The 19791-nt window shown below is 45.1% G+C and overlaps 1 protein-coding gene and 1 long non-coding RNA gene across 9 annotated transcripts in view; one reads left to right on the forward strand and one right to left on the reverse strand.

The window, feature by feature from the left end:
• LOC140682060 (ubiquitin-associated protein 1-like) overlaps positions 1-19791 on the reverse strand; it is an 87512-nt gene that overhangs the window by 30429 nt on the left and 37292 nt on the right. For 3 of the 8 annotated variants that reach the window (XM_072922972.1, XM_072922977.1, XM_072922971.1), the window contains exon 3: positions 13925-14116. The exons of 3 other annotated variants lie outside the window; for them this stretch is intronic. In XM_072922972.1, coding sequence (XP_072779073.1) covers positions 13925-14116 — 192 coding nt within the window. The remainder of the gene's footprint in view (positions 1-13924; positions 14117-19791) is intronic. 2 more of the 8 variants (XM_072922974.1, XM_072922973.1) reach the window with 1 other exon arrangement.
• On the forward strand, positions 5492-7914 carry LOC140682061 (uncharacterized). The gene is made up of 2 exons (XR_012053304.1): positions 5492-5633; positions 7017-7914. It is a non-coding gene; the product is annotated as an uncharacterized lncRNA (long non-coding RNA).

Genomic DNA, 19791 nt, shown 5'->3' on the forward strand with positions numbered 1-19791 from the left:
ACCCGAGATGGATATCTTGGAGATCCCGGTTCCCGTAAATTTCATCACGGGATTCAACAACTCCGGACACTGAATTATTAACATATGGACTCTGAATAGAAGAAAGGACTGATTGCAAAAATCTTGGCCCCAGGCGGAATTTTCCCTATAAAACTCGCTTGTGCCAGGATGGAGGTGTGTGGGCATGGAGGAAAACCTCTGATGAGGCTGACTCCTTGTTGCTCACCCAGGGCCGACCCCGGGCTCGGCTCTGTTCTTTCCTTGTGGCTGGCTAGATAAAATTTGATTGCAAAATAAATATTTTATTTTTCATATTAATTTGGCTGGAAAAATTTTCATTTATAACATGAGTCATGTCAATTGGCAATGGAATCAGCAAATGTTTGTATCTGCTGTGTCGAAAGTGGCTGCGTTCCCTGGGATAACTACAAAGAATGGTTTTGAAACTTTCTGACCGAATAGCCAAATAAAGCATCGAAACAGAAGTATAGTAGAGTCAAGAGATGAGGTGGCAAAAATGACTGATGCTTAGAATAAAATAGAGGAAGTTGTGGTAAAGCTAAAGGGATATTGTAACAAAGCGACTAAATGCTTTTGTATAATAAAAAGCTTGATGCACTTTGACAAAAATCATGTAGCAGACACCAGTAAGGCCTCCCTCCAGATGACCACAAGAAGGACAGGAAGCCAACGACCACCTGGAAAGATTATGGAATTGCTGATCCCAGCTTATTGATATTTGCTGATTTGGACTAACACAAGCCCACTGGAAAATGCTTTGCAGGCTTAAAAACAGTATATATACTCTGATGAACTTGTAGTGGTGTGTGCCGTTAGTGGAGAGGTGACTCCTTGGCCACCCAGCGCTGCTTGCTTGCTTTCTTTAAAATAAAATATATAGAAATGAAATTCAGTTTGGCTATCGAAATTTTATATCAAGGGGTAAGTTATGTTCAACTCCTAATCAATACTATTTATTTTGCTAGTTTTAATATAGGTACTCTTGATATAGTGCACTATATTATGTTATACTATAATCTACTAGTAGTTCTTTTCGTTTTATATAGTGTAGTAATTCTGATTAGGTTCTTTTATCAGTTATCTTTTGTCTGTTCATTTGTCTTAGTAAATAATTCATTTTTATACAAATATATCTGATTTGCCATCATTAGAACTAGCACGAAAGAGTTGCAAAACACAAACTGTTGATAGTCCAAGGCTAAGATGACATGCTCAGGTGTGGTAGTCTGTTATTTTACAGTTTGTTCTTCTGTAGTAGGTTTTAAATATTCCTTGTTATAAGTTTGTAATGGTTCATTCCTGTACTTCATTTGGTTTCCCTAATGGTTCAGTCCTGAGTTGTTTACCACAAGATTTTCCTGCCAAGTGTATGTCAATCCCCCTGTCAGTCTCCTTGTACCTCCCTTGTTCCCTTCTGGAATGTTCCCTGTCCTTCATCCCTTCCTCAAAGCAAGATTGGATTGCAAGGTTTGCTCCTTCCCCTTGGTGGCTTCTATTGGATAGCCCTTACCCTGCACTCCTCCCCTAATGCCTTCCTATTGGTAAAAGGTTGTGTCCTTCCCTTATTCCCACCCCTCCTTAAAAGCAGGGTTTTTTTGCCCTCAGCTGTCATCACTTGTCCCTGGCTCCTCTGGGGAAATAAACCTGCCTTGGAACTCAAAAAAGTGATCCGTCTCTACTCCTTCACCTTGGTCCCTCATATTGGGTTGCTGCTATGTCACCCACGCCACAGCCATCTGCTGCAGGGAGCTGCGAGCCCCTGTATGCACCACCAACCGGGAGGGTCTCAGTAGAGATCTGGGGGTGGCCACTGTCATTACTGCCCATCGGTTTCGGGGAGTGAGCTGGCTGGAGAACATCTTCCCTGTGACCGCAGCACACAGTTACACTCAAGCTCCTCTCTCTGAGGAGTTTTGGAAGCAAGGGGGTCTTCTTGGCATGTCGTGACTCAGTGGCAGGGCTTCTTTAATAAATTTTGTCTGAAGCATCCACTCCACTCATGACACTGACCCATTTTCATACTCAGATGACAGTTAAGGTACTGTTTCTATTCCTTCACTATTGACAAGGCAGTCAGAGGCTCCAAAAGGATAAGAAGCTGTTGAAATGAGTAACATCACATTAATTTGGAATTCATAGAATCATAGAATAATTCCCTAAGTTGGAAGGAACCCACAAGGATCATCGAAGTCCAACTTCTAGTTTGGCACAGGATAACCCCAAGAATCCCACCATGTGCCTGAGAGTATTGTCCAAATGCTTCTTGAAGCCTGTCAGGCTTGGTGCTGTGACCACTTCCCTGGGGAGCCTGTTTTAGTGCCCAACCACCATCTGGGGGAAGAACATTTTTCTAATATCCAACCTAAACCTTTCCTGACACAACTTCAGGCCATTCCCTCAGGTCCTGTCACTGGACACTAGAGAGAAGAGATCAGTGTCTGCCCTTCTTCTTCCCCTCACAAGGAAGTTGTAGACTGCAATGAGGTCTCCCCTCAGTCTCTTCCAGGGTGAACAGACCAAGTGACCTTGGCCACTCCTCAGTTTCCCCTCAAGGCCCTTCACCATCTTCACAACACTCCTTTGGATGCTCTCTGTAGAAGGACTTGTGGTCTGACACAGAAGAGCTTATCTGTTCTGCCTATCAGCTGGTGCATAACTCAGGGCATTTTCCCCCTCACATGAATTGGTGAGATAACCTAGACTGGACATCTGTCTGATAGCAAGTTACCTCTGGAGTTAGCCAGGGAAGTGAGATCCCGACCTAATAATAAACATTTCACCTTGAGAGCAAGATTGTCTTAGGTTACAATGTAAGATGTAACCAAGAGTATGTATTCTATCACCATCTTCATAAGCTGTTAAAAAGAGGCAGAGTGGTGTTGTATTGTGTTTTCATATTTCTGTAACAGTTCTGTAATGGTTTGCCCCTCCACCCCCCCACTTTCTCCCAATGGTTCCACCCCGAGTTTTCCTGCCGTTCCCTCAATGTCAATCTCCCTCAAAATGCTTAGTCACTTCCCTCTCCCCTCCCTGGTACCTTGTCCATCTCTCGGCTCCCCATCCCATTCTTCCAGAATCGTCTACCCTGGGCGTCGAGGGATTGGATGAGGGCCTGGGGTCCCTCCCTTAAGTTTCCCCCATTGGTTTTTGTATCTGTCTATCCTTTCACCTTCCACTCCCCCAAATCCCCCCATTGGTCAATGGGCATTCCCTTCCCCTTGTTACCGCCCCAGTATTTAAGATGTTGCAAAAGCCTCGAGGACACTTTTGGCTGTTGGATACTCTGTAATTCGGAGTTCCCAGGAGCCTGGATTAAAACTGAAACTGTTTTCCCAGCCTTGAGTCAGCTCCCTCATTATCTCCTCGGACGCCGCCTCTCCTCCAAACAAGGCAGACAGTGTAACTTTCTGCCTTAGCCGCGCCCCGACTCTCCTTGAGATACAGGGGAGAGACCCCTGCAGCTGACTGTGCCTCTGCCAGGTAGGGGAAGCCAGGGGGCTTCAGATTAGTACAGCGGCAGGGTGGTGTTCTTTATTTCTTCCATGACTTATCCCTGATAACATCCTCCAGGGTATTACGGCATAAGATGGACTGTATGCCTCATAAGAGGAGGAGGAGTTTGGCTACAGAGAGCCAGTCCCTGATATGAACACAAGCAGGTAGCTATTAGTCAATAGCTGTGTGGTAACCAGACTCTAACATGGAGTCTTTTGAATAGCCTATAAAAAGGGCTGTGTGCACCAACAATATCTCTCTGCTGCGTGAAAACCCTGATGTGTGTCATCTCTCCGTTCTCACGCACCGCAACAATTAGTGACCCTGTGCGAGGAAAGCAACTAAGCCATGAGAAAAGGAATGAGACAAAACAGCAGAGAGCTACAGCTGAGAGCTGTGAGAAAATGCAACCAGAGCTAGCAACAGCCAGAACTGTGAGAAAAGGACAGCCAAAGTGCTGTGTGAAGCAAAATCTGGAAAAGACAGTAAAGCTAGAAATCCAGATGGCGTAAGAGCCAAAGAAACAAAAAAGCTGAAAAATAGAAGAAAAACCCCACCAAAGAAACAGGTGGATTTATCTCTGTAAAAGAACAACCAGTCATTAAGGTATTAACTTTTCTCTTACTCCAACGAGGAGTAAAGTATGAGCAATTGAAATAGAGATTTTTGGAGTTAACTTGAATTAACAAAATTAATTAAGCATTTAAATTTTAGCTTGTAGAATTACGTGTTGAATTTTAACCTTTTACTTAAGAAACCTCTGCCATGGTACAAAGGGCATAGGAAAATGCAAATTTCTGAAGCTTCTTGCATAAAGAACAATGCCGGATGAGACCGAGGATGCAAAGAACCCAGATAAAGGGGCTCCTCTGTCTCCAAGCCTATCAAGACTGACAGACGTACTCAGATAAGCACCAAAGGACCAAAGGAGAAAAGTTCAAAAGTTCAGTCATGAGGAAGACCACAATCTTCAGCCTCAGAGACCACTGAGAGACCCCCATATGACCACGCATGCCCAGAAGGGCGTGGACCTATTTAGCATGAGAAGCAAGGACAGGTAGGGCCAGGGGTTGAATATGCATGGAAAAGTTGTGTAATGTATTGCATATGGAACACCTTTGTGAATAAAGGTGTGGGTCAGACTGAGGCTCAGGGCAGAAGTTTTTGGAGAGCTATTTCGCTTGTGCTGGGCACTGACATACATACCCACTTCATAACTACGTCAGGTTGTTGAGTCTATTTATTCCACGTATCGCTTCACAATAAGCTCTGAAAGCCACTATGGACATTTTAAAACTCTTAATCTTTATTTCAAACTGTCTGGGGCAGTTAGAAGCCAAACAGGGCGCAGAAATGGCAGGAGAGATGCTGCCCATACCACGGCTGAAAAAGCCATCTTTAGGCTCCACGCCCTGTACCACTGGTAACGCACTGTGGACATAGCCTGCAGAAAAACCCCAACATGGTGGACGCCATGCGTTTTGGATGCAGATCACCCAAGATGGTGGTCAGCACATGGCGTGTGAGTCACTCACCCAAGATGGCCCTCGCCACGTGATGCAGGAGCTGCCAGCCAAATCATCTCAAAATAGCAGAGCACAGAAAGCATCCCGTGGGAAAAGAGATACTGCGCTGAACACGTGGAGGCAGCAGCCAGGATCACCTCTGTCATGGCATCCAGGAATCCACTCCATGCATCCACCAGACCCCAGAAGCATCACAGCGCCAGAAACCGGAAGAGAAGCCGTCAGCCCCACCACCGGAAAACCCTGTCGCCTGGCAACCACAGCGCTGGCCATGTGGATGCCTTCTGCACCGTCAGTGGACAACCGTGAGTTCGCCGGAACTAGGGGAGGAGGGCCAGGGGGTGGCTCCTGGTCCCTCAATGCAGGGGGCCCCCTCCTAACACTGTGTTTCCCCCTCCGCTTGCCCTCTGCGAAAGCAGAGCAGCAGCGAAAGAGGCGGTGGGGGGAGGGAGCGTACAAAGCTGCGGGAGGCTGCAAAGCAGAGCGAGAAGGCAGCAAAAGTGGCAAGAGATGGAACCTGCGGAACCGCTGTGGCAAGAGCCCAGTACCAAGCGCATGGCTGTGACCACATGGCCACGCCACAGGACAATGGTGAGTGGCAAACCACTTTCTCAGCAGGTCCAGAGGCACCAGCAGCCCCAGCACCAGCACTCCCAGCAGTGACTCAAAAACCCCAGAGCCCAACACAATGCCCTGAACCAACCCTGACTGCACCGAAAGTCACCACCCACCCTGGGGGGAGGGGGTCTCCCAAGCGCTCTTCTCCTACCCTGGGGACAGGGATCAGGGCATGGGAAAAGCCCATATAGGCTGAAAGCAGCAGCAAGGGTGAGAGGAGGAGGTGTGCGAGGGCGCGGTGCCGTGAGAGCGGCCCCAATGTGTGCCGCTCCTGCCACTCCTGCAACAGCCCGAGCTCCATCTGCTTCAGACCCTCGTAAACTAACACTAAAATCTAGCTGGACAGGTAACCACTTCCCTAATATAGAAAAGGTTACCACTGACATAAATACCCTAACCCTCTCTCATCTTAAAGCAAAACACTAAGAATGCATAAACTCTTCTGTTAAACATGTTGTCCTTAAAATATAATAACCTAAAAGTCTCCATGAACTCCACAGCTTTAAATTAACAAGTTTCAGTTGCAGAGTTTTCTAACTCAGTACTCATCTCTTGTCACTTCTGTTTACAATATCTATAAAATAACTTTCAAGCTAAAAATCACTAACTGCTACCTTTCATATTTGTGCATAGCTAAATCATTCATACCAACTCCTGTTGAAATTAATAGCAAGTTTCTAAATATACCAAGTCTGTCACTGCTATCACCAACTCACCACAACCAGACATACTAACACAGGTAAAGCGTGCCTTTGACAGAGAGGGAGGGATGCATGTTTCCACAAATGCCAGTATTCAATGGGTAACAACCCTCTCCACCAGCTAGAAACCTTTGGAATAACAACTCACCTGTGATTTCACCTAGACCTCAAAAATCAGACACTTCAAAAACATTAAATACTACCCCTAACAGTTTTTACTGTTACCTCTGATATTTTTAAGTTTTGTTTCCAATGTTCAAGTTATAAGTCTCAAGCAATTAACCTGCAGCATGCCACCTAGTAACATTGTGCTTTAATAGCACCTAGACATGATAGTAAAAAACTGATGGAACACACCAATAGCTAGAAAGTTTGAGTTTAGTAAAAAGTTTCATATTTTAAAACAGAAAAGGCAGAATTATCATGGCATAAGATGGACTGTATGCCTCATAAGAGGAGGAGGGGTTTGGCTACAGAGAGCCAGTCCCAGATATGAAGACAAGCAGGTAGCTATTGGCCAATAGCTGGGTGGTAACCAATCAGAGTGAAACTCAGAGTCTTTTGAATAGCCTATAAAAAGGGCTGTGTATACCAAAAAAGTCTCTCTGATGAATGAAAACCCCAATATGTGTCATCTCTCCGTCCCCGTGCACAGCGACACCAGGGGATATCTTCTGCTAATGGACCATCAAGTCTCACTGCATGACTGATAAAATTACATCACCCCATTGTGAAATGCTCCACCCAGGGGGAGGAACCAAGCATTCCTACCTGGATATAATCTGATCTTTGGAACACCACAAACAGCCTTATCCACAGGATTTCCAGAGGAGAAGAGCTCCATAACCACCACTGGACCTTCAGAGGAAGATGAGACCCTTCTACAGTATCACTGCTTCAACAGAACCACATCTATCACTTCAACAGGACTGCTACCACCACCCTGACCAACAGGGTGTCAGGTTGTATCCTGACTGTCAGTTTAAGCCAGTGTTCTTTGCCTTTGATTTAATTTTCCTATTAAATTGCAGTTCTGACTTGGAATCCTCTGCTGGTTTGTTTTCAAACTAGTACAAAGATGTAGGAAGATAAGCTGCTGGTGAATCATGATTTTAAAGGGTTAAGATTTTAGCTGAGGGTTAGAACCAATTCATATTGAAGTTAGATACACCAATGATAGTTTAATGATTATTAGATGCTTAAGCTAAATCGAATTGTTATATTATGAGCTTATTTGTAGAAGGAAGTGGAGCAAGTGAACCATTATAAGAACATACTGAAACCAGTAGAACAATGCCCAGCACCTGGACCCTATGTCAATCCATCATGAAGCAGGGGGCCTTGGATCATGTCAGAGAGTCATAAAGATCCAACGAAGACCTTCCTGACTTCATCCCTAGGACCACTGACCCAATTCGAGACCACCGACCCAATTCAAGAGAAGAATTGCGCACACGTGAAATACTAGTAACCTCATTGTAATACAAAGCGGGGATGGGAGGTGCTGGGGTTGTGCATATGTATTATTTTGGGAAATAAATAGAAGGCAAAAATCCTTGTACAGTGTGGTCACGCATTTCAGGGACAACCCCCACGGTGCCACCCGCCGGCGTACTAAACATACCACTTTCTAACTTTAACTAGTTAGAGAGTCTTTGTCCGTGAATTTTGGTTTTAACGATTCACTGGAATTTCTCACTGACAGACACATCATTTTACAAACTATAAAAGCTACACAAAACTTTCACAAAGCAGAAGTCTTCTGCACACTAATATGTAGGGCTGCTCCCCAAAGTTTAGACTCAAACTCTGTGGTTACTTTTCTGGGAATTCAGTGAAAGGACTTTATGTGTACTCCATCATCAATTTGGTGGTAAGTTACATTGACTCCTAATCTACACTATTTCTTTGCTAGCTGTAATATAGGTACCTTTTATAATGCACTGTATTGTAGTTCTTTGGTTTATTTTGTGTAGCAAGTCTGTTTAAAGTCTTCTGTCTGCTAATCTTGTGTCTATTCAATAAATAATTCATTTTATAATAGCCCTAATTGGCCATTCTTAAGAACTTGTGAGTGAGATCAATTTGAGGTGCAGGCCGCCTCAAACATAGCCACTGCCAGAAATCTAAGCCTAAGGCAGGATTCGTCTAAAAGTTCTCATCTCCATTCATAAGACTGTCTAATAGTTTATTATCTTCTATTGTGGTGACCAAAACTGCTAACAATATTCAACGTGAGGCTGCACTGGTGCAGAGCAGAGCGTGACAATCCCCTTCCTTGATTGGCTGGCCTGGTGCCCCCCAGGACACAGTTGGCTCTCCTGGCTGCCAGGGCAGTGCTGACTCATATTCAACTTTCTGTTGACCAGGACCCCCAGGTCCTGTCATGTGCTATCGTCACTTAAACTCCCATAGTATGCACCAGTGTCTGGTCCCAGAGTCCTGTTGGACAAAAGTAGTATTTCTTCCAGCTTTGAAACCATCAGGCCAAATAACCTATATCCTAGCTGCACCATCAGGTTGAAAAAGTGTTCCAGTAAGAATATAGTAGTATTTTCACTGATCCTTAGTGAGAAGCACATATTCAAGCATTGCACAACACAGCATCCAGATGGCACCTCACTCGCCACCTGATGCCTTAAGTTTTAGCTTTCATATTTTTCAGATCCTGTGCTGACTTGGTGTGTAACTCTAAACTTCATATAAAGTGTTAGTAAGTTCTCTTCACAGGGTAGTTAGACAAAACAATCCTTTTCCAGCTTGAGAACAGCCTCAGGCACAAAAGCATAAACAATGGCAAATTGAAGAGACCAAACCAGGAAGATGGGACTTCATAACCTGAAGCTGTAATTGGACAATTAACCTCGATATGTAAATGGACCAAAACTTATAAAAGTGTGAAAACTCATGACCCTTTGTCCATCTTGTGACCATCCTGGGTCCATCTTGGGTGTAGCCCTGGCCAGGCTCTTGTACTGCCCAAGGTGTATCCTTTAAGGCCTTTTGATAAATACCTACCTTATTGTTTTAACTCTGTCTAGTCTCTGTTCTAGGTCAGCCTCTTTAGGCATCACACCAACATAGTTATTTGCAACATGGCATCCAAATTGTATTTGAACTGTCAATTTGAGAACCTGGATATGCCAAAGCATTTGCTTATGTAGAAATAGCAACTGTGACAGCCTTTGCACTGAGAGTGATAAATCATGGCCATGTCAGAGACCACTATATCTCTCAACTGCTCAGAGTCTGGTGTGACTGCTGCTACTATGCCCTGCTTAGTCCCACTGGCACAAGTCATGCTCTAAGCAGGATGATTCAAGTGAAGCAGGATCACCTCTATGCACCGATCTCACAGCTCAAATTACTCATGTGTTGCAAATACTCATCTTATTAGACCTACTGACATACTAAGTGGTGTTGTTCAAAACAACACCTGCCCTTATAAGATACCTCCCCTTGTAGAGACTTCTTGTTTGTCTGAAATTGATACTAGCCACTGAGAATGCAAACACACATTGTGGTACTTACATAGCAACACTCTGGTTTGGTACAGGAAAAAAAAAAAAAAACAACAACAAAACCCACTTAGTTTCTTCCTAGTACTTTTTTTTTAAAAATAATGACCAGTGACATAACCTCATCTTGAATACAATTTTGCTACAAAACCCACATGCACACATTAAGAAACACACCAAGTATTTTAGGACATTTAAAAACTAAAAGTCTTCCTGAAGCAATGCATGGATGGACATAGTATTCACTTTGTTCCAGCCCAATCAGAACAGTACTAGTCTAGTGAAGTATATTGGGTTTGCATGCCAAGCTTTGGTAACTGGGGGGCTGCAGGGGTGGCTTCTATGAGAAGCCGCCAGAAGCTTCTACCATGTTCAGCAGAGCCAGTCCCTGGTAGCTACAAAGATTAATGTACCCCTGGTCAAGGCTGGGCCAATTAGAAATGATGGTAAGGCCTCTGGGATAACATGTTTAAGAAGAAAAAAAACATGATTGTGCGGTTGTAATTGCAGACAAAGAAGAGGTGGAGATGAGAACATGTGAGAAGAACAACTCTGCAGACACCAAGGTCAGTGGAGAAGAGCGGAAGGAGCTGCTCCAGGTGCCAGAGCTGGGATTCCTCTGCAGCCCATGGTGAAGACCACGATGAAGCAGCTGTCCCCCTGCAGCCCATGGAGATCCATGGGGATGAAGAGATCCACCTGCAGCCCCTGGAGGAGCCCCATGCCAGAGCAAGGGGATGCCTGAGAGAAGGCTGTGACCCCATGAGAGGCCTGTGGAGAGAGGCCCATGATGGAGCAGCCTGTCCTTGAAGGGCTGCACCTCATGGAAGAGTGACCCACTTGCAGCAGTTTGAGGAGTACTGTTGCCCATAGGATGGACTCACATTGCAGCAGTTCGCAGAGAGCTGTTGTTCGTGAGATGGACTCACAATGGGGAAGTTCGCAGAGAACTGTCTCCTGTGGGAGGGACCCCACAGTGCAGCAAAGGAATGACTTCTCTGCCTGAGCAGTGGGAGAAGGCACAGGTGATAAATTAATCATGAAGCCCATTCCCTGTCTCCTTGCCTGGCCAGGAAGGAGGAAATATGGGGGGAAGGTGTTTTTAAGGGCTTATTTTACTTCTCATTATCCCGCTCTGATTTTGTTAGCAAGAAATTCAATTAATCTTTAATTTTAGTCTGTTTTTCCTGTGACAGTATTTGGGGAGTGATTTCTCCTAGTCTTTATCTCAACCCGCAAACCCTTTGTTAAATTTTCTCTCCCCTATGCAGCTGTGTAGGGGAGTGAGCAAGCGGCTTTGGTGGGTGCCAGGCATCTGGACTGCATCAACCCACTACATGACGTTAAAATCTGATCTAGAAAGCCAAGAATCCTTTTATTTTTGTAAACAGATGACTCTTTTGCTTGAACACACTGATGAGTAAGAGTGCAAATTGTTTTTAATGATAAATTCTAAAGCAATAGAAAAAACCTATGTATAGGAAGTATTATACAAGCTACTGTTGTATAGTCACATCTTAAATTGGAGCAATTAAAGGGGTTTTTTTAACTGTTATTTAATATGGCTTTTAGCCACTTCATCTTTCGTGTTAGTTTAAAACAGTCTAGGTTTTTTTTTTTTTTTAGTGGGTGGGGGAAACCACAGAGGCAGCTTCTGAGAGAGAAGCTGTTCCAAACTTCTACTATGTCCAGCAGAGCCAATCCCTGAAGGCTCTGACAATAGACATGTTGCTGGCACAATTAGAGAAGTTGGTAAAGCCTCTGTGATGACATATTTAAGAAGGAAAAAAATGCACGCAGTCCTCTTTTTTTTCTGAGGGGTGAGGAGGCGCCACAGCTGGGGCCCTCCTGGTGCCCAAAGCAGACATGCAGCTGGCGCCGGGAGCGGCCGGGGCCATGAGGCCGGCGCCATCTCAGCATGGCTCACAGTGAACTTTGCCTGCTTAGCCACTTCTAGCCAGCTGTGCTGCAAGCAGAAGGGCAGAGGTGGCAGCAGCGGCTTCTCCTTTTCAGCACCCCTCATTAAGAGAGGCGCTGAATGGTGCCAGCCCCACCCACGAGGTGCCAGCGGGGACTACATGGCCAACAGCGAGGGGCATGGCGAGCAATTCCCTGATACAGAGCCCAAACAAGATCAACCTTTGAGCATCGCAAAACCCTATAAGAACTTTTCCATTGATAGAACTTGAGAATAGATGAACCTACAGACAAGAATTTTCTCCCGAGCCAGAGAAAAGGAAAAGGTGAAGACACGTGAGTAAAAAACCATGGCAACACTAAGGTCAGTGAAAGGAAGGAAGGGGAGGAGGTGTTCCAAACGTCTTCTACAAGCCGTGGTGAGGGCTATAATAGAACAAATTGTTTCCCTGTGATTCATGAAATGCATGGGGGGATGCAGAGATCCATTCGCAGTCCATGAGAAAAGGTGCTCATACTGGAGCGACTGGATGCTGAAAAGCTGTTATCTAGTAGGAAATTGAAAAGAAAGAGAAGACCCTTGCTTCCAGAGATAGAAAAAGAGAGCCCTTCCTTCCATACTAGAGCAGCTTATCCTTAAAAGACTATACCCCATGAACTAAAATGACCCACGCCATGTAATTTGGGAAGACTATTTTTGCCTGTGGGAGGGACTCGCGTTACAGCAGGTTCGGGCAGGACTACTACTTGTGAAAACTAGAACCACACTGGAGAAATTCAGAGATAACAGTCTCCCGTAGGAAGGACCCCACGGCATATCAGAAGAAACTCCCTCAGAAAACTGAAGAAAGGTCTCGAGTGAAAAACTGACCAAAATTTTCATGCTCTGTCTCCCTGTGCTGTCGGTGGGAAGAAAGGAAGGGCTGGAGGGAAGAAAAAGGTGTTCTGAGGGTTTCTTTTAGTTCTCATTATCTTCTTTTAATTTTGTTAATTTTAATTCTGCTAATAATTTTTTTATACCTTTTAATTTTTGAATCTCTTTTGCCCTTAAAGTGTTTTCTCCTAATCCTTATCTAAATTCATGAGCCCTTCAATTTTTATTTCCACCTCCTCTGCTCAACTATAGCAGAGGTGAATGAGTGAATAGTTTTTTTGTGAGTGCCTGGTACTTAGCCAGTGTAAAACCTCAACATCCTTCTAGCAGTTAAAAGCATTTTGAGGAAGTTCTGAGAATAGCCCTGGCAAAATTGTACCTGTCAGTCTCATCTCTGACACCACGTACAATATTATATTCCTGGACAAAGGTTCTACAACAGAAGTAAGACGTGAGTATAATATGCTGGCCAACTCATAGTGGTGTCCTACAGTTTGGTAGCTATGAGAGACTGGAGGAGACTGCTGGCTCAAAATATTTTGGGTGCATGTGTGTGAGGGGAGGGGTAGGTTACACTTTGCCTTTGGTAAGGCAATGCACTGCCCTGTATACTCCATGCCTCCCCGGGCCTATATCCCAGCCCCACAGTGGCTGCCAATCACTATCACACCAGAGGCAATGCTCCACACCCCTCCCCTGGAGCCCAAGGCTGAACACAAGAGTGGCCAGATAATCAGAATTCCCACATGGGGGAATGGTCCAGGAAAGCCAAAGGATGTTTAACCTGACACACAAAGCAAGCACATGTCTTGCTTGGCCCTACCTCCTCTTGGAATTTCTATTAGCTGAACACCACTGGAACTAGGAGTGGCACCTATGTCTGTTTTTTTCTTTCTTTCTCTATTTCTTCTAATTCCCTCTTCTTGGAATTTTGAGTGACAGAAAATTGGATGAGCTTGAAGTTAGTTAAGTTGAATAAGCTAAGTTAATGCTTTGTGAAGTGTTTAATGTTGATTGAATGCTGCTACCTTGGTTTGAAAAGACAGGTGTCTGCTAAGGAAGGCAGGAGCCTCCCTTGAAATGGAAAATGTAAACCTCTTCCTTCTGAATTATTATAATTTTGAAATTAAGGTGCACTCAGGCAAAGATATGGGAATAGGAATAACAGCTCCTTATTAGGAAAATTAAAAATACAAATGCAATGGTGCAAACAAAAAAAAAAAAACACAAACCAATTGACAGTCAAGATACAACCTGACACCCTGTTGGTCAGGATGTTGGTAGCAGTCCGATTAAATGGTGGCTGCAGTCCTCCTGGAGTGACAGATGTGGTCCTGTTGAAGCAGTGATTCTGTAGAAGTGTGTAGTTTTCCTCTGAAGGTCTGGGGGTAGTGTAGGTGGGCCTCATCTTCCTCTGGAAATCCAGTGGAGAAGAAAGCTGCTCTGCTGGGAATCCAGTGGGAGAAGGTTACCTATGGTGTTCTAAATCTCAGATTATATCCAGGTAAGAATGCTTGGCTCCTCCCTCTGGGCAGAACATCTCACAATGGGATGATGTCATGTTTATGAGTCATGCAGTGAGACTCAATGACTCATTAACAGAAGATATCTCCCAGGAGGGAGGACTGGTTGCAGAAGAGATAAAGAAAATGCCCAATTAACAGAAGATAACTGCCCCACCTCTTACAGATGGTAATAGAATACACACCCCCAGCTACATCTTACAACCTAAGACATTAACCACCCCTTATTCTATTACAATCTGCATCAAACCTAAATCAATAAACTCTATACAATGAAACCTTACACACAGTTCTCACTTAAAACTTGGTTTCCCTGTGGTACACAATGGGCTTCTCTATCTTTCTGCATCACCCACCAAGTGTAAGCAGCAAAAACAATCCTACAGGTGGTTTTGCCTTTACCTGAGGTGGGACTAATCCAAACAGTCTTTCCTAAAATACCTTTCATGTGTACCACATGAACTTTATCTCCATCCACTGTGTGCAAGGGTTCATACTGGGCAGGACCAGCTCAATTGATGGACCCTTGGGTGTTGACCATCCAGGTAGCTTTTGCTAAGTTCATTTCCCAATTTCTAAAAGTTCCCTTGCCAAGTGCCTTCAGGTTAGTCTTAAGTAGTCTAGTAGTCTGTTGCACCGTTCAACTTTCCCAGCAGCTGGTGCATAAGGGATATGATATATCCATTCAATACCATGTTCTCTGGCCCAGGTGTTTATAAGGCTGTTCTTGAAATGGGACCCGTTGTCCGACTCAGTCCTCTCAGGGGTGCCATGTCTCCACAGGACTTGCTTTTCCAGGACCAGTATGGTGTTCTGGGCAGTAGTGTGAGGCACATGGTAGGTCTCTAGCCATCCAGTGGTGGCTTCCACCATGGTCAGCACATAGCGCTTGCCTCAGCATGTGTGGGGCAGTGTGATGAAGTCAATCTCCCAGGCCTCCCCATACTTATATTTGGACCACTGTCTTAGCATGTAAGATAAACATGTATTCCATTTGCCATCTGTTAGAGGTTGGGCAGTTTTCTTATCTCTTTCAAGAACAATGTCTCCCTCCAGGGAGATATCTTCTGTTAATAGACCATTGAATAACTCACTGCATGACTGGTAAAGTTACATCATCCCATTGTGAGATGCTCTACCCAGAGGGAAGAGCCAAGCATCCCTACCTGCATAAAAAAAGCATTTTTTTGGGACATTGGGACAGCCCCTTCACTAGATTCCCAGAGGAGCAGCTTCTTCTCTGCTAGATTCCCAGAGGAGCAGCTTCTTCCCCGCTAAATTCCCAGAGGAAGACCAGGCCCATCTACTCCATCACCAGACCTTCAGAGAAAACTACACCCTTCTACAGATCACCGCTTCAGCAGCATTTCAACTGCCACTCCAAGAAAAACAGCCACCATTTAACTGGACTATTACCAACACCCTGACTCCTCATGGTGTCAGGTTTCTGACTCTATCAATAGTTTTGTTTGTACTCATTACATTTTTTTAAATTAATTTTTTTTCCTAGTAAAGAACTGTCATTCCCACTCCCGTAACTTTGCCTGAAAGCCTTTTAATTTTGAAATTGTAGTAATTCGAAAGGAGGGGGTTTACCTTTTCCATTTCACAGGAAACTCTTGCCTTCCTTCACAGACTGCTATCTTTTCAAACCGAGACAGATTTTTGGTGCCCAATGTGGGGCCTGAGGGCATTGAGAAGGAAAAAAGGATTAACAGTTCTTAAGTAATTTAATTTGTTTTGTGTGTGTGTGCTGATATAGAAACATCTTTAAGTGTCACCATGTGGTCTAGTTTACCCTTGTTTGGGTGGCACGTAGTCGTGGCTGTATTTCTCCCATTTGCAGACCCTTATCTAAACATGGGTCCCATAACTAAGGCTACCGTGGCTGTTATCCAATTTGGCTTATGGGTTAATAAGGTGAGGAATTAATGTATCTTTAACTTCCTCTGGAAGGCAGGTACATGGATTCAGAGCTATCACACACTGACTGTATGTTTTTGGGTTTACTTTAATAATGGTACCTACTGTGAAGAAATGACACCGAGGGAAATTTTCTCCCAACCTTTTAACCATCTTTTTAGGTCTGCTCCACCAGTTTTCGAAGGGTTAAGATCCACTCTAAATTCTAATGATATCATACAATGGGTGGTGTTGTTGACATGCCTGTTATATTTAGCACTCAGAGATCAGGGAAGATTAACCTGGATAACCACCCTGACACCTACACCAGAGACTAGGGATGCTGCTGCAGAGCCTGACATGGCCCCAGAGACTGGATATGCTGCTGCTCCAAAGCCTGACCCTGCCCCACAGCCCACCTTAAAAATGAACCACCCAGATTGGGTGAGGGTTCTGGTTAAGGAGATACACAAGATGCTGCAGGAGTGCATTTCCCCAGCTGGTGAGAAACCCTCCCTTTGCCTTAAAGAGGGACAGTCTAATCGTACAGTAGTGGAACCCACAGATGTTACAACTGTCCAGGTTCCAGCTAAACCACAAAGGCAGTCACAGCCAGCAGCAGTTGCCCCGGTAGAAACAAGGAGGTCTAAGATGAAAGCAGAGCACCCAGATAAAAATAAGAATGGAAGAACCTCACAACCCACAGGGGAGCCAGAGGTTGCTATCATCACCAAATCCCTGACGTACAAAAGTCTCCGTAATCTGCACAAAGACATTGTGCGACAAGGGCGTGTGGCTTATACTACCTGGTTACTCCGGGTCTGGGACCTTATGGGTACAGGCATGCAGCTGGACGGCGGTGAGGCAAGGAACCTGGGACCCTTGACCCAGGACTCAGGTATAAATCAGATTTTTGTAAGGGAGCCAGGGTCCCTTTCCCTCTGGGAGCGGCTTTTAATGAGTGTCAGACAGAGGTTTGTCCACAGGGAGAGAATGCAGGAGCACCATCATAGAATGCGCTGGAAGACCCTTGAGGAAGGTATCCAACAGCTGAGGGAAGTGGCAGTATTGGAGATACTCTTTGGGAGGGATGGACAGCATAATTATGGCCCCGACAAAGTCAGGTGCACAGGGCAAATGCTGTAGAGTCTAGCAAATCTTGGGCCATCTCAGTACACTACTTTCATTGCAACAATTAATGCTGACACTAACCGAGAGACAGTGGGTTCTGTTGCCAACAAACTTAGGAATTATGAGAGTATGATTAATGGCCCAGTGAAGGCTCATATCTCAGCTGTGATTAAGAAGTTCAAAGAGGAGATGAGGAAGGAGATGAAGAAGGTTAATGCAGCACCCATGCAAGTCACAAGCCCCAAAGTCAGAGCCCAACATTCCCCAGCTAGAGAGAGAGGGTACACCCCAAGGGCTAATCTGTAGTTCTTCCTGCGTGACCCACTTCTGTCCTGGCAGCACGGGTGCATCAACTCAAGGAGGGAAACTCTAACCGGGGGAGTTCCACCAAAGTGAAGGTAGCCTCAACCTCCCATAACCAAGCTTTTCGATAAAATCTGTCAGATCCCCTTAAAGGGACCTCTAGTATGTATGCCCAAGAAGAGCATAATAACCAGGGTTAGAGGGGCCCTGCCTCTAGCCAGGAATAGGCACGGGAAAAACGGATCTTCTAGACAGTGTAGATCCGATAGCCTGGCACATCAGAGCCACAAAAATATGATGCTTTAGTTGATACTGGTGCACAGTGTACCCTAATGCTATCGGGACATGTGGGGGCAGAACCTGTTTCCATTGCTAGTGTAACAGGGGGATCGCAGCAATTGACCCAGTTGGAAGCCGAGGTGAGTCTGACTGGGAAGGAATGGTAAAAACATCCTATTGTGACTAGCCGAGACACTCCATATATTCTAGGCATAGACTTCCTCTGGAACGGTTATTACAAAGACCCAAAAGGACTCAGGCAAGCTTTTAGAATAACTGCTATACAGGCAGAGGACATTAAGCAATTAAACACCTTGCCTGGACCGTCAGAAAACCCGTCTGCAGTAAGACTCCTAAAAGTGGAAGAGCAAGGAGTGCCAATTGCAACTTCGACAGTGCACTGCCAGCAGTATCAGACAGATCGAGATGCTGTAATCCCCATCCACAAAATAATTTGTGAGCTAGAGACCGAAGGGGTGGTCAGCAAAACCCGCTCACCCTTCAGCAGCCCCATCTAGCCTGTGCGCAAATCTGACAGAAAATGGAAATTGACTGTAGACTATCATGGCTTAACTGAAGTGACTCCACTGCTGAGCGCCGCTGTACCGGATATGCTGGAACTCCAGTACAAGCTGGAGTCCAAGGCAAAAAAGTGGTATGTCACTATTAATATTGCTAATGCGTTTTTCTCCATTCCTCTAGCAGCAGAGTGCGGGCCTCAGTTTGCTTTCACCTGGAAGGGCGTGCAGTATACCTGGAACCGACTACCCCAAAGGTAGAAGCACAGTCCTACCATCTGCCATAGACTGATCCAGACTGCACTAAAAAAAGGTGAAACTCCAGAACACCTGCAATACATCAATAATACCATTGTGTGGGAGAACACAGCAACAAAAGTGTTTGAGAGAAGTGAGAGGATCATCCAGATACTGCTAAAAGCTGGCTTCGCCATCAAGAAGAGCAAAGTCAAGAGACCTGCCTGAAAAATCCAGATCCTGGGAGTAAAATGGCAAGACAAACAGTGCCAGATTCCCACTGAAGTTATCAACAAGATCACAGCTATGTCTCCACCAACCAGCAAAAAGGAAACACAAGCTTTCCTAGGTGCCATAAGTTTTTAAAGAATGCACATTCCCAAGTATAGCCAGATTGTGAGCCCTCTTTACCTGGTTACTTGCAAGAAGAATGATTTCCACTGGGGCCCTGAGCAGCAACAAGCCTTCACCCAGATCAAGCAGGAAATCGCTCATGCTGTAGCCCTTAGCCCAGTCAGAACAGGACCAGAGGTCAAGAATGTGCTCTACTCTGCAGCCAGGGACAATAGTTTATCCTAAAGCCTTTAGCAGAAGGTGCCTAATAAGACTCAAGGCCAACCATCGAGATTCTAGAGCCGAAGTTACAGAAAGTCCAAAGCCAACTACACCTGTCCTGGTTCAGGGCAAATTTGGGGAAAGAACCCCAAAAGGGTTCCTTTAGGAAAGCAGACTCAGTTGGCCCCTCCCCCCACCAGTTTGGGTAAGATATCTCTTTGGAGAAAAGTGGAAAAAACCTGTTTATTAAACAAGCAAACTTAAACAATATTAAACAATAAAACTTCTCGCCACTCCAAGAGAGAGACAAACTCAGAAAAATCCCCCGGGATGCAGCTGGGCTCACTCAGTCTCATATCAGTCCCTCTGGTGCTGGAAATGCCATGGCCCAGGCCCGGCCTGCTGGAATACAGATGCGATCTGCTGCTGCTCTTCTGGTGTTCAGTCCAGAGCAGGTCCAAAGAAAGGGAAAAAAACAGTCCAGGTAACTTCTTTGCCTCAGCTAGCTAAAACTAATTAGAAAAAGCAAAGGTGAGCTCTGTCTCGCTGTCTGTCCGTCCGCAGACAACACAGTCCAGGAGCAGGAATGTGGAGGAGGGAGTGCAGTTCTTGAAAACAAACTCCGTGCTTCTTCCGCCCCTCCCCCCCCTCACTCCTGGAACAAGTCTTAAAG

Source organism: Taeniopygia guttata, chromosome W (assembly GCF_048771995.1).
Source record: "Taeniopygia guttata chromosome W, bTaeGut7.mat, whole genome shotgun sequence".
In the NCBI taxonomy this organism is placed as follows: Eukaryota; Metazoa; Chordata; class Aves; order Passeriformes; family Estrildidae; genus Taeniopygia; species Taeniopygia guttata.